The 14,108-nt window shown below is 39.5% G+C and overlaps 1 protein-coding gene across 1 annotated transcript; it reads right to left on the reverse strand.

Annotated features, from left to right (window-relative positions):
• Positions 1 to 2,313: 2,313 nt before the first annotated feature.
• Positions 2,314 to 13,871, reverse strand: LOC134797759 (mitochondrial 2-oxoglutarate/malate carrier protein-like). The gene is made up of 8 exons (XM_063770120.1): positions 13,833 to 13,871; positions 11,477 to 11,643; positions 11,118 to 11,223; positions 10,722 to 10,843; positions 6,553 to 6,726; positions 3,760 to 3,862; positions 3,086 to 3,204; positions 2,314 to 2,635 (listed from the first exon to the last, which is right to left on the reverse strand). Exons 2-8 carry the CDS (start codon positions 11,548 to 11,550, stop codon positions 2,446 to 2,448), a joined length of 888 nt encoding a protein of 295 aa, XP_063626190.1. The 5' UTR covers positions 11,551 to 11,643; positions 13,833 to 13,871; the 3' UTR covers positions 2,314 to 2,445.
• Between the last annotated feature and the right edge of the window lie 237 nt (positions 13,872 to 14,108).

The following is a 14,108-nucleotide window of genomic DNA, read 5'->3' on the forward strand; positions in this document are numbered from 1 at the left end:
AAAATTGGTAATTACAAAAAAAATATAATTAGGTTTTTTAGTCTTTTCTACTTTATGCTTTTTTTTTTGTTAGAAAGTGCATTGTTTTTGATCTAAAAATAGATTCCTCGTCCTTAATTTATCCGAAAATTATATATCACATGCCCTAATAGGTATAGTTTTAGAGAAATGTTGCTCCAAGTGAAGCGCGGCAGCATCAAACTTCCCCCCTCCCCCCACTAAATGAGAGGTAGCTCTCGGCGGCTCCCGGTCTGTATCTGCTCAAGACCAGCTAAGAATCAACTGTGCCCAGTTTCAGCGCATAGTCTCAAAATGCAAGGTGTCGTGCACTAACAAACCAGCTAGAAGTGGTTATGAACATTGATATAAATTATGAAAACACGAAATGTACAATGGAGGATCTTAAGGGGGCCCCGAGCATTGCACTGTCTAGTAGATGCCCCGACATGCTTAATCCGGCTCTGTGGAGGATGCAGGATTTTGGTTTGAGAGGGGCTTAAATCGGGATGTACTTAAAATTTTAGACTCTAGGAGTCTAAGAGGTCAAGGGGGGTTTGAGAAGACTTACTTTGATACTAGCTTTTTGGCATTTCCTATGTGGAAAAAGGTTAATAAAATTATAAATAATGTATTAAAATCACTATTTAATAAATACTTTGTTCTATAATATTTAATAAATTACCAGTATAAAGATGTATTCCTATAATACCTATATTACTTGGAACATGGTTTTCGAATTTTTTTTATGATGTAGGTAAAAAATGTTGTAAGTTATTGTTTTACTCTTTCATACTGGGTATTAAAATAAATCAAAGTAATCTATTTTCGACACATATACCTCTATACGTTTTAAATACCCACAACAAAACTTACAAAAAACATACAATAATCATTTCTAACACATTACATTCTTGTGACGTAACATTGCACTCGGAGCAAAGCGAAGGACTCAGAATCCGTAGCGTATTCACAATTATCTATCTTATTAAAATAAATAACTTCAATACAAAACATACATAATTTAACAACATATTTTCTACTTGAAGAAAATTCCTAATAGTGTTATCGTTTATGCTAGATAACGTAACGCATTAAAAAATTAAATAATTTTTAAAGATCAATAACCAGTCATCGCACCATACAAAACGTACTCTATGTTTTGACAAACATTACATAATATAATAATATCTGGCCGGGGGCCGATTTTTGAAATTCGACCGCTCGATTTAGTGTATTTCGTTCAATAATATCTCCACTACTAGGCATTTAAATTCTACTAATAGAATTGAAAACGTGTGGTCAATACCACTCGATTCCAAATTTCTATCGCTCGTATTTAAAAAAATAGCATTTCGCCGTTTTCCACCGATTTTCGAGTGCCGAAATCGGGCGATCGAACACAAACTATACTCACACTAGTTTAATTTAAGTCCATGGCAACATACAATCGGAGAATCTAGAAATTATACTAGAGGCGCATCTAGGGCTATAACCGCGAAAACCGAAGTTCAAATCGCGGGCATCTTTCTCATTTGACTCCAATCGTAATTAGAGTGACAGAGAAAGATGCCCGCAATTTGCTAACTTCGGTGTCCGCGGTAGGCCTTCAGATATCCGCTATATCTGAAGGTCTACCGCGGACAGCGCGCACGTATGCTATAGTTATAGCGGTACACCGTGAAATTCGGGAATCAGCTGCAAATGGTGTTAGAGGTATGAAAATCGGCACGATTAATCTTTAGCCATTTGAATCAATTTGACCCGTAGCACCAAAAAAAAAAACAAACGGAAAGGAGTTATGACGTCATCTTTTTTTTGTATGGAAAAAGAAAATAAAAATGTTCAGAAACCTATCGTGTGTGGTATTAAATGAAAGGGCATTTTGAGCCGGTTCTAAAAATATATCACATTATTATATTGCCGTCGCTTGCGTTCAATTAAAATAAAAATAATTTTCAAAACATACCAAGTTTGGGCTCCTCCAGATACGAAACCGTTGAATTATGTTTTGTAAAATATACCTCAAGTAATACCCAATATCCTCATATCTAACCCCAAGAAATTAATTTCGAAAATATTTAGTTTTGGTATTTTTTTCAATTTTTTTATTATTACAAATTGTGATCTATCAATCTATCAATGAAACGGCCTCCTAGCCTAGTCGATAGTGACCCTGCCTGTGAAGCAGGAGGTCCCAGGTTCGAATCCTGGTAAGGGCATTTATTTGTGTGTTCATCATCATCATCACACAAATAAATGCCCATATACACATATATACAAGCTCTGGTAAGGGTAAGGGTGATCACTCAATTTATGCGAATCTTGCATGAGTTGCGCTAATTAGGTGATTCAAGTAGGGCATGCTGCCGGATACCGGGCCGGTAGTATCCAATGAGGATTACCTCCACCTCTGACAAAAAGAAACCTCTACAGGCGCGTATATATTTAGGCTAAACTTAAGTAGAAAGCGTTGATCTGCTCCAATGCGATCAGTGTGAGCACAGTGTGGGGTCCTATCTTGAAGTATGTAGGCAGGAATCCGCTCCAGAGGCCGAGAGGGCCTTCCTTCTTTATGACGCTTAGAATGACGCCAAGCATGCTGGCTCTTGAACCGCCCTGGGCTGCGTTCTGGACTCTGTAAGACAGTAATGCTTGTTTAATCTTTTACATGATTATTTGATAATTTAGTGATTCTAGTACGTTAGATGCGCGCCAATCACCAAGAGGACGTACAAAACCAATTCAAAATCATCCTCCTCCTCGCGTCGTATACCTCATTACTGAGGTGAGGGTCGTGATTCCCCCGATGGGAGATACATTTCTCTTTGGTGATGCTCTTCCATCTGTGTCTGTCTTTAGCATCATGTAGCATGGTGTTGAGAGTTGAGCTGATTTGGTCGGACCACCTTATCGAACTGCGATGCGATAACCCGTAACTGTTCGAAATTAGGACCGTTATGTATTCAAAACCAGAACAGCTTGTTAAATCTGAATAAGGTCCAGATTATCTCGCATTACCGTCACCCTTTGTAGTGCCTTTGCAGTATTCAGAATTTAGGTTATCAAGATTAATATGCAGACTTACTTCGTCTTGACCTTGTCGAACGGCAGAGACGCGCTCGTTGCTAGGAAGCCGGCTATCATGGATGCGCAGAAGTGGAGGGGGATGCCGTCCCCCATTTTAGGCAGCAGCGCTTCGCGAGCCTACGAGTATTAACATGATCATCACACATCTAATGTAAAGGAACAACACACAGCTTTTGACAGATAACGCACGTGGGCTAGATTGTTGAAGGTAGGATTTAAACACGTGATCTTTAAATCTTGAGAAAGAAGAAGAAATACATTTATTTAACATCATAATTGAGTATAAAAATAACACATACAACACAAATTACACAAACTAGATGCTAAACAGGATCCCCACACAGCATAATGCCACGGCAAGCCATCATGACGCTGATTTTCAGTGGGTACCTGACTTAAAACTAAGCTACACCTAAACGAGTGACAACACACACGTCAAGCTTGTAGAGCTCCAGTTCCAGTCCCAGTCAAATTCAACCTCGTGTCGAGATCGAGAGTCAGATGAAGGTGGGTTCTCAAATCGCGTATATAGTGCCACTAAAAGCTTTAACAATTCCGAGGTTTGAATTGAACTCAGGAGCGTTATTAGGCAAGCGGCTACCTGCCCAAGAAAGAAGTAGTACCTAGCCAAGGAGCTTGAGGCAAAGATGCGAGACAGGGAAAGATCCTTACCTGGGCATAAGTACCAAGCTGGGCCGCGTTGAGCACCGCGGCGCGTGCGGCGGTGGCCGACGTTCCGCGCATCAGAGTTAATGCGCCCTCCTCCTTGATCATTCTGTGGAAATTATTTATCCATGTTAGCTTAAAAAAGTAATCAATCCTGGGTTGTAGACATCACGTACACAATATCTCAATCGCTAACGCTCCGTAGCGAACGAAATGCAACTGTCACTGTCACACTAATATGGAAAAGTGATAGAGAGACACAAAGCGATCGTCAACTTATGCCTTGGCTAGGCCGCGGCCGCCTGGAATTTAGATTGAATAACTTGTTACAGTTTTGATACGTGAAGTTCGCATACGCAGTTTGGTGCATGCGAAATGAAGTGAAAGTTGTGCCAAGTCGCGCCAATCACCAAGACGATCGTGAAGGTCGTGTCGAAACCACTTCAAAGTTATAACAAATTGTTAAATTTGTAAAAGTGCACGTCGTAACAATAACCCCGGAACCAATTTTGGATACTTACAAAAAAGGCCCTTATTTCAGAGCAATCCAGATTTATAATAAGCTGCCAAACAATATAAGAAATATAAAAAACCTTAACCCATTCGTGTCTAAACTAAAACTACTTTTAATATCGAAGGCATACTATTCGGTCCAAGAGTTTATGGAGGATAAATTTTCATAAGTATAAGTACTACTAATAATTATTAATTCTTAACAATATTATTAACCCCTTTTGTAAATATAAGTTAACATAGGACTTACTTAATACAAGAAATAAGCTAGGATAAAGTTGTTATTATTTAGGATTTTTATTTATCTTATGTAACAGTATTATGTATTGTTACAGTTAAGTAACACTATTTAGTTTAAAAAAAATGTTCCATAAATAACTAGACATAAGATTAATTTGCAATGCCCTACCAGGGTGCCATGTGTTCTAAAAATTTTTATTGTAATAACTTTATTATGTACCATGGTTAGCAATAAAGGATTTTATTCTATTCTATTCTAAATTAGAATCGATATCTTGGTTATTAATTCAGCTATTGTCTACGACTTCTAAGGCCATGAGTTGGGCGAGGAGCACGACTTTTCACGCTAATATAAACGCGGAGTCTTTTTCAGAATTCATTTATTGCATGGGATAAACTGGATCACAGAAACTGTGTAGCCTAAGAAGACTTGCGGAGGAATCTAGATCATTCTGAGAGATATGTCTGCATTGTTTTTGAAATGTATTTATAAGCTTCATTTGACGTAGCACTTGGCATGAAAATTTAGCATGGTCCGACTTTAGTGCTTTACAATCTTATCTTTGGAGTACGAGGGTAGTCCCAGAAGTGACCGACCTGACAAAGAAAACAAAAGAAAATCTAAACTTTTTTTTATTATTTTTCTACATAATCTCCTTTTAGTTCCATGCACTTAGCCCAGCGATGTTCGAGAGCTTCAACACCTTGTTTGTAGTGAGATTTGTCGAGGTCTTCAAAATACCCATCAACCGCAGCCTCCACTTCATCATTGCTGGCAAATCTTTTACCACCAAGCCATTTTTTTAAATTAGGAAACAAAAAATAATCGGAAGGGGCCAAATCAGGCGAATAGGGTGCATGAGGAAGTAATTCGAACTTTAACTCGCGGATTTTGGTCATGGCCTTGGCACACGTGTGTACTGGTGCATTGTCTTGGTGAAACAAAATTTTTTTTTTCGCCAGATGTGGTCGTTTTTGACAGATTTTTTCACTCAATTGATGCAAAAGGTTGGCATAATACTCGCCATTGATAGTCTTTCCTTTCTGAAGATAATCTATGAAGATTATCCCACGGCAATCCCAAAAAACGGAGGCCATGACCTTTCCTGCTGATGGAACTGTTTTAGCCTTCTTTGGGGCCGGTTCTCCTCTTCGAGTCCATTGCTTCGACTGTTCTTTCGTCTCTGGTGTGAAATAATGCACCCACGTTTCATCCATAGTAATATAACGCCGCAAAAACTCCGCTTTATTGTTGTGAAATTTTGCCAAACACTCGGTCGAAATATCTTCGCGATGTATTTTTTGTTCGTCTGTGAGCAATCGCGGCACCCACCTTGCGCACATCTTTTTCATATCCAAATTTTCAGTTAATATGCGATGTACAGCACTTTTTGAAATACCTGCCATGTCTGCTAGCTCGCGTACTTTCAATCGACGGTCATCTAATACCATTTTCTGGATTTTTTTTACAGTTTCTGGCGTAGTCACTTCATTTGGTCGACCACATCGATGTTCATCTTCACAACTAGAGCGACCTCGTTTAAACTCTGCCACCCAATATTTTACTGTTGTAAACGATGGAGCAGACTCCCCCAAAGTAGAATCTAGCTCCGTTTTAATACTAGTTGGACTAAAACCTTTCAAATGAAAGTATTGTATCACATAACGATGGCCAATTTTCTCCATGTCGGAAAATTTGTTCACAGCGTTCACTATTGATGGCTACTAAACAAAAGACAAACGACGCTATGTGTTCGAATTTCAAATTTAAACTTTATAAAGAGGTATTCTGTTTTAAAAAAGTATTTACTCAAAATAAAAACCTCTTTAAGTGTGTCAGGTCGGTCACTTCTGGGACCACCCTCGTAGCTAGTAGAGTGCCAAAAGTCTAGGACCTATGCAAGAAGAAGTTGTTATACAATCACCACATGGGATTGTTATGCCATTGTTCTTGCTAAATTGGAAATTCTATAGCGTAAGTATTGAACAACCAATTTAGCTAGGACCCTAAATGGCGCAACAATCGCGGAGCGTGATTGTACTCACCTGGCAAGAGCATTGAACACATTAGTGTAATTCCGTCGCTGTTCGAGCGGCAAGCGGCCATCGGCAGTCATCCTCACGAGCGCTACCTCGGCGGGGTTGCCAACCAGTGCGCCGACGCAGCCGGCCACCACGCCGATTGCCAGCTTCACGCCAAAATTTGGGACGCCGTAGTTACTGCATATAACACACATGTAAAAGTGAAAGGAATTGATTAGATTTTTCACGCTTAACTTTGTATAGGTAACTTGCTTTGGTAACGTGGTATATATGTTATGTATGTTCGGATCAAGTCTTGCAAGCTAAATCAAAAACAATCCCCATTATTTTACACACATGTGTAAGTTGAGGGACAATGTAATATTATGGGACCATCGAGCTGATCTAATGATAAACACAGGAGGTGGCCGTGGGAACTCTGCGTTAGGATTGTCGCCATGAGTCAGTTGTTTATAAGTTGCCTATTGAAAGAAAAGTACAACCAGCGACATCATCATCATCATCATAACTTAAGAGCTTTGCTCTTGTCGGTGGAGTAATCGCCAATCATTTCTTTCTTGTGCCAATGTTTTAATTTCCACATACGACGCATTATTTTTTATTTGGCTGAGATAAGTGATTCTAGGTCTCCCTTCTTCTCTTGTCTTTTCAATCCTGCCTTCCAGGATGTTTAGGAAAAAGTTATCATGCCGTATAAAGTGTCCTAACATCATGCCTCTCCTATTTCTTATTGCATTTAACAAGCATCGCTTTTCTCCTATCATTCTCAGGACCTCTTCATTTGTCTTCCTTTCCGTCCAGCTAATCCTCTCCATCCTCCGCCAACACCACATTTCGAAAGCCTCCAACCTCTTTCTATCTTGTTGTCTCAGTGTCCATGTCTCACTTGCATACAACGCAATGCTCCGGATAAACACCTTTATCAATCGTTTTTTGGCTATTTTTGAAATGCGTGCCTTAAGCTGATCTTTTTTGTTATTGAAGGCTCTTTTAGCCATAGCGATTCTCTGTTTGATGTCCTCGGTGCATCTAGAGTCATTGGTTATTACGCTTCCTAAATATTTGTATTTATTGACTTGCTCTATTGGTGTGTCCTGTAATAAGTATGATGAATTTGTAAACTTTAGGGCGTTTAGATGCTGTCATGATGCTTTTTGATACTGTAAGAGTTTTAGTTTTTTTGAAAATTTATTTTAAGTCCGAATTGATTGAAAACTTCATCCATTTTTGAAACCAATGTTTGTAATTCACCCCGGTCATTGGCAAATGCCGCGATATCGTCAGCGAAACGTATGAAATGAATTTTGTGCCCGTTTACCTTAACCCCTCCCAAATCTGACTCTATTATAATTTTTATGGCTTGCTCTATGAAAATGTTAAAGATGAGTGGTGATAATGGACACCCCTGTCTCACTCCTTGTCTGATTCTAGCTTTCCCTTTTTCTTCTCCTACTTCGATAATGGTCTCCTGGTTTTTATATAGTTCGTAAATGATCTTCCTGTCCCTGTCGTCAACTCCAATTTCACGCAGGATACCCATCATCTTCTTCCAATCCACCTTGTCGAAAGCTTTTTCGAGATCTATAAAAGCTATGTGTGTGTCTAGGTTTACCTCTAGTCGCCTGTCAACTAAAACTCTAAGCGCTAGTATTGCCTCTCTGGTCCCTTTATTTTGCCTAAACCCATATTGATCTGATCCTAAGTTTCGTTCAGCTATTGGTCGTAATCGATTCTGAATAATTTTAAGTAAAATTTTTGATGGTTGTGAAATAAGGCTAAGGTTCGATGTTCTTCACACTTTAAAGTGTTTATTTTTTTGGAAGAGTTACGGTTTTACTAATTATGAAGTCTAGTGGTAACTGTCCTGTAGTATACATTAAACCTATTAATGCAAAAATCTCTTGTCTCATGGGTTCGCATTCTGCACATTTTATCATTTCAATGTATATTCCGTCATCGCCAGCTGCTTTTCCATTGCGGATACACGACAAGGCTTTTATAAATTCTTCCTTAAGGATAGCTGGACCCATATCATATTCTTCTACTAGTTTTGCATCTTCTAAATTATCTTCATTCAGTCCCTCTCCCTTATAAAGTTCCTGAATATACCTCTTCCATATCTCTACTATTTCACTATTATTTAATAATATGTTACCCTGTTCGTCCAAAATTGACGTACTTCTTGTTGTGTGCTTTTTATGTACCGTTCTTATAGTATTGTAGGCCTTGTCCATGTGACCCTTCTGAATAAGTTTATCAATTTTTTGGCACATTTCCAAAGTATTCTTCTCTTTGCATTCCCGGCACTTCGTTGTAATTTTGTTAGTCAATCTTTTTACTGGTTTATACTGTTCTCATCACTTCCGCATTCCTGAATTTCCTTCTTTCTAACATTAATTCGATAATTTCTGTGGCCATCCAGTTTTTCCTCGGTACTAATTTTCTCCCTTGTTATACATTCTTCAATTGAAGATATCGATGTCTTTTATTTTACTCCACTTATCATTTATACTTAAATTATTATATAAATCTGCATTCTTATACTCTTTCAATTTATCTCCTACGTTATTACTAAATTGCACTCTTGTATTGCTATTCTTATCACTAAGATTCTTAATTAGATTCTGTCTGTCTGTCTGATTCTGTGTTGTGTGATATATGTATGTATATATGTATTTATTTATTTATATATTTATTTATTTATATATCTCTTTAATGTATGTATTCATATTGTTATATATTTAGTTGTGCTGTTTTTTTTTTCCTGATCTTGCATTGCATTTATTTTTGCTACCCTTATACTTATTTCTTCCCTTCGATAATTTCTACTACCTGAAGGTTGTCTGGAAGAGATCGCTCTTTAGCGATAAGACCGCCTGTTGTTGCTTAGTTTTTTATTTATGTTAATTTGCTGTATTTAATCATGTTTTCATTGTGCACAATAAAGAATATTATTATTATTTGTATCTCCGTTACAAACTCTCGGGTTTTTAAGCCCGGTCATTTATTAGGCGTGCGTGGGGATATAGATCCAACACGTAGAGGCCGTTTGGAGAGCTTTGATGTCATGTAGAACGCCTGCTGGAACCCGTTCACGGGTACATAAATAGATACCCGTAAACCGGTTTCAGCAGGCATTGGGAGCTATTATAGAAAAATGGAAAGAGTCCTGGTCTATGGTTTAAATTTGGGTGGAAAATAAGTCTGGGCTATTGCTAAGAGTTCCGGACACCTGCCATAGCATTGTGTTATACAGTGTTATCGAGGCAGGCGGTGACTCGCCACTCGTTAGATGGGCACCTGATGCGCCATCGTAAAGACGGCCAGGCGCAACACCGGAGTGAGCGGCTCAGGGGTGTCGAGAGGTGGTGCTGCGCTTTCTCCGAAGTTACTCGCGGCGTTATGCCCTTTAACACTTCCACCCCTGGAGCATATAGCTCTAACGACTCCTCTCTGGACGGCCAATGAAGGCAAGCCAGAGCTGAGAGTCCTACGGGTCCCCTTGGGGTCCACTCCGACCGACGAAGACACGCCGGAGACGGAGACCCTGACCGACTCTCGGGAGCACTCGGGTCCGTGGGGTCGTTACTCCCCAACAGCTCGTCACAAGCTGCCCTGCGGGCTTATGCTTATTATTATTATTATTATTATTCTTGAGATCGAGTTTCTTGTCTTTTGTCTCCTTTTTTGTTTTCTACTATAAAAGTTGTGTTTACTTAGTACCAGGTTATGATCAGTGTTTAAATCAGCTCCTGGATAGGCTTTACATGATACTTGATTTCTGAATGTGGATTTAACTAGTATATAATCTAATTGGACATTGGTAACGTCCTATGTCCCCGCGCAACCAGCGACAAAAAACTTATTTTTACTTACATGACAGTTTTGTTCTGCAAGATACTGTTTTGTGATTGGCAATTGAGGAGAGTATTTTCAAAAGGGCTTATTTCTTTATGAGCCCCATACTATAGACCGACCGCATAAATGAGTCCTCGCCTGCGCGGTACGGGGGCGACGGGGCAGGACGATCAAGGGTGGCGGCGAAGGTGCGGGCGGCAGGCGTACGGTGGTCGGGAAATAAACCCTATTGAAAAGACACGCCTCAATTGTTGCTGCTTAGGTTACTAGTCTGACGAAGTTTCCTTAGTAATTTTGTTGAATGTCACACTCACGCAGTATAGACATCAGTGATGTAGGTAAAGCAGCCAAGCCGGCCCGTGGTGTAGGTTGCTTGTCGGAACAGCGCGGCTGACAGACCTACATACAGGCCTCCGGCACCCTGGCTGCTGACCACCTGGAAACGTTATAAGTAATTCAGACATGTAAGTCAGAAATCAGACATATGTATGCTTATATGACACATTTAACATATTTGTGAATCCAAAATCACCCACACACGAAAACTAAAGCGCAGATTTACTGCTCTACCGGTAGACTTACTGACTCCCTAAGTCATGTTTTAACATTAGAATATTAGCCTATTTGTTTCCTAAAAACCTAGTTAGGGTAGTTTCGAGAAGATCCAATGAAAATTTGGACGGAGCGTTTTAAGTGCGTTTTCGTCGTACCTCTCTGGTCATGGAGATCATGGTAACATTCTTGCCAGCCGTGCCCAAGAGTTGCATCCGGGTTTTCACTAGATCCATGGGTTGGACGACACTCGTGGCACACATACTGAAAAAATTATAGACACCATATTGCAATATTTTGATAAGTAAATCGCCTGTCCCATCCATGATGCCGGCGGTCAATGCCACTGCAAAAGCGGGACGGCTATATAATTATGTGAGTGCGATAGAGTTAAGAAATGGTGGGAAGCCACTGTGCGAGAGGGACAGTTATATAATTATGCGTGTGCGATAGATATTGGAGATGGCGGGTCAATGTTTGAAATTCTTACTTTTATTATTAGTTTAGTTATACTAACCCACTAAGGCCTCCGAACACGAATCGAAGGCCTCCTGGTATGGTCTTCGTGTCCCCTATAGTTTCGGCAGGCATGTTTGAAACTGTATGATTAGACAGTAATACTCCTAAGTAGGCAACTCATTCCCTTCCTCTAAACGAAAGGATATTTATTGAGTTTTTATGCACCTGAAATAAAGAATACAAGGAATAAGCAAATACATAGTTCTTTAGTTCTTATGGAGTAAATTAGCGACCCACCCCGGCTTCGCACGGGTTACACAAAACCTTAAGGCCCCAGTACACAATGGGCCATCGCCGGCCACTCCAAGGGACGCATTTATGCGTTAGAGGGAGCAAGTGATATTGCTATCTCATTCTACCGCATGACTGTGTCCCTTGGAGTGGCCGGCGATGGCCCATTGTGTACTGGGGCCTTTAACAAATTATACATCTAAACCTTCTTCAAGAATCACTATATTGGTAGATAGGTGAAAACCGCATGAAAATCCATTTCAGTAGTTTTTGGGTTTATCACGAACATACATTGCTTACGCTAATTGGTGCTTGCGAAACTAAGCGAAAGATCGTATCAAAACCAGATCGAAAGCATAACAAATTCTTCCTCTCTTTGTTTTAATCGAGTCGGTTCAAAGTTAGATTGGACAGTAGCTAGGGATGTTGCGGATGCAGATTTTTTGACATCCGCTGATATTTAAAGGCTCACATCCGCGGATGCGGATGCGGATGCGGATGTCAAGATTAGGTACTTAGAAAACGTCAAATATTACATTTTTAGGATTTTTTTATTAAAAAAAAAACGAAACGTTTAGTATTTGAGCAAGAATATATTAGGTACGTTATATTTCTCTCTCTCTCTCTCTTTAGCCTTTTTCTACCCTTCGGGTGTAGGCCTCCTTCATTTTACGCCATTCGTCCCGGTCCTGTGCAACCTGGAGCCACTTCTTCCCCGCAGTCCTAATGATGTCGTCGTCCCAACGGATCTTGGGTCTACTTTGAGGACGCTCTTCCCCCCACGGTCGCCACTCGAGTAGTCGTTTACTCCACGAATCGGTCTTTCGTGCTTTATATTTAATAAACAGTAACTTGGCCGACTTTTCTGGATCTAGACGATTTCGTTATAGGTAATGACGAAATTACTTAGCACTTACGCCGCCGCTAAGACATTCCTGTACCGACTTGTTCGACATTTGCATCCGCATAAGCTCCGCATCGATTTTATGCGGATGCGGACGCAGATGCGGATGTTGAAAATAATGCGGAAGTACCGCGGTTGCGGATGCGGATGCGGATGTTCGCAACATCCCTGGACGGTAGGTACCCTTATTTAATTCTAACAACTGGTTAATCAGAACAGATTTAATTCCATCATGATTAATGCATTTATTGAACGGCATTGATGGTTAATAGAGTTCCAACAAATACTAATTAACTAGTTAAGGTCTTTTATTAAGAACCACGTTTCATGTCGGTAAATATTAAGAGCAGAAGTTATTAATAGTATAAAAAGGGTAAAGTGTACAGCGCGACCACTTTTATGAATTGTCAGTTAAGTATGGAGTATTTAATTAAAATGTACAACACTACGTTGCGTTCCAAAACAGGCATTGTCGACGTTGGGGTCAAAACCGCCAGGCTAAAGTGGGACGGGCATGGGCAGGCCATGTATGGTGTATGACTGGCACTTTGGCTATTTAAAAAAACTGAAAGAGAGACGATTTAAAATATTGGTGCAATAGGTACTGCGTATTAACGTCAAAGTTCTAGTCTAGGTATTGACACTGGTGACACCTGTGTCCTGTCTGTCCCAATATAGTTTTCTACTACTAGCATTGTGTTGTCGAATGAACTGTTGTTGTTTTTACAAATTAAAAGTATTAAAACTGCTACATAGGTCGCACCAAAACAAAACTTAAATTTATACTTAATCAAAAACGTAAATTTAACATAACTTTTCAGTTTTTGAAATTAATTAAATTTAACAAAACCAGATTTAATGACGATAGGCAGATAATTCGATCAGAAGTTTCATTTTACTTCGACGTTTTGTACACAACGTACGCATAGATATGCATTGTGGAGATCTACAAGGCTTATGTATAGGTGTAAAGTTCACTCTATAGGTACATGATTTGCTCCTGTTTCGTTAAAATAAATTGAAAGTATTAAATCTACCAAAAAATTAAGATGTTTTTTGTTTACCCATTAATTTTTTTTTTTTATTTTAATTTTCATTCTCAAGCCCGATTTGACCACACCAAAATCACCGATCAAAAGTCAAAATAGATGCTAACCGTAATTTCACCACACTTCACACCTTAACACCACACTGTAAGGTCTAAATTGCACAAACTCACCTGCAGCACCGCGGAGGTGCGTCTCAACCAATGTCATTATAAAGACAAGCCCACAGACTGATAAATTGAGCGAAGCGAGCCCTACTTGACTTGCAGATAGCAAAACAATTATATCCTGTTCGGATTGATAACTTTGCTAGCTGCACGCTACAATTAATAGTATTTTAAGTCTTATTCCAACTACTCAAGGTTCATAAATTTATTAATATATATCGATGGGGTTTTCTATCGTATCTGTATATGCCGATTGAGCCAATTTATAACAGCCAGACAGTT

The sequence above is a fragment of the Cydia splendana genome, chromosome 15 (genome assembly GCF_910591565.1).
Source record: "Cydia splendana chromosome 15, ilCydSple1.2, whole genome shotgun sequence".
Lineage (NCBI taxonomy): Eukaryota > Metazoa > Arthropoda > Insecta > Lepidoptera > Tortricidae > Cydia > Cydia splendana.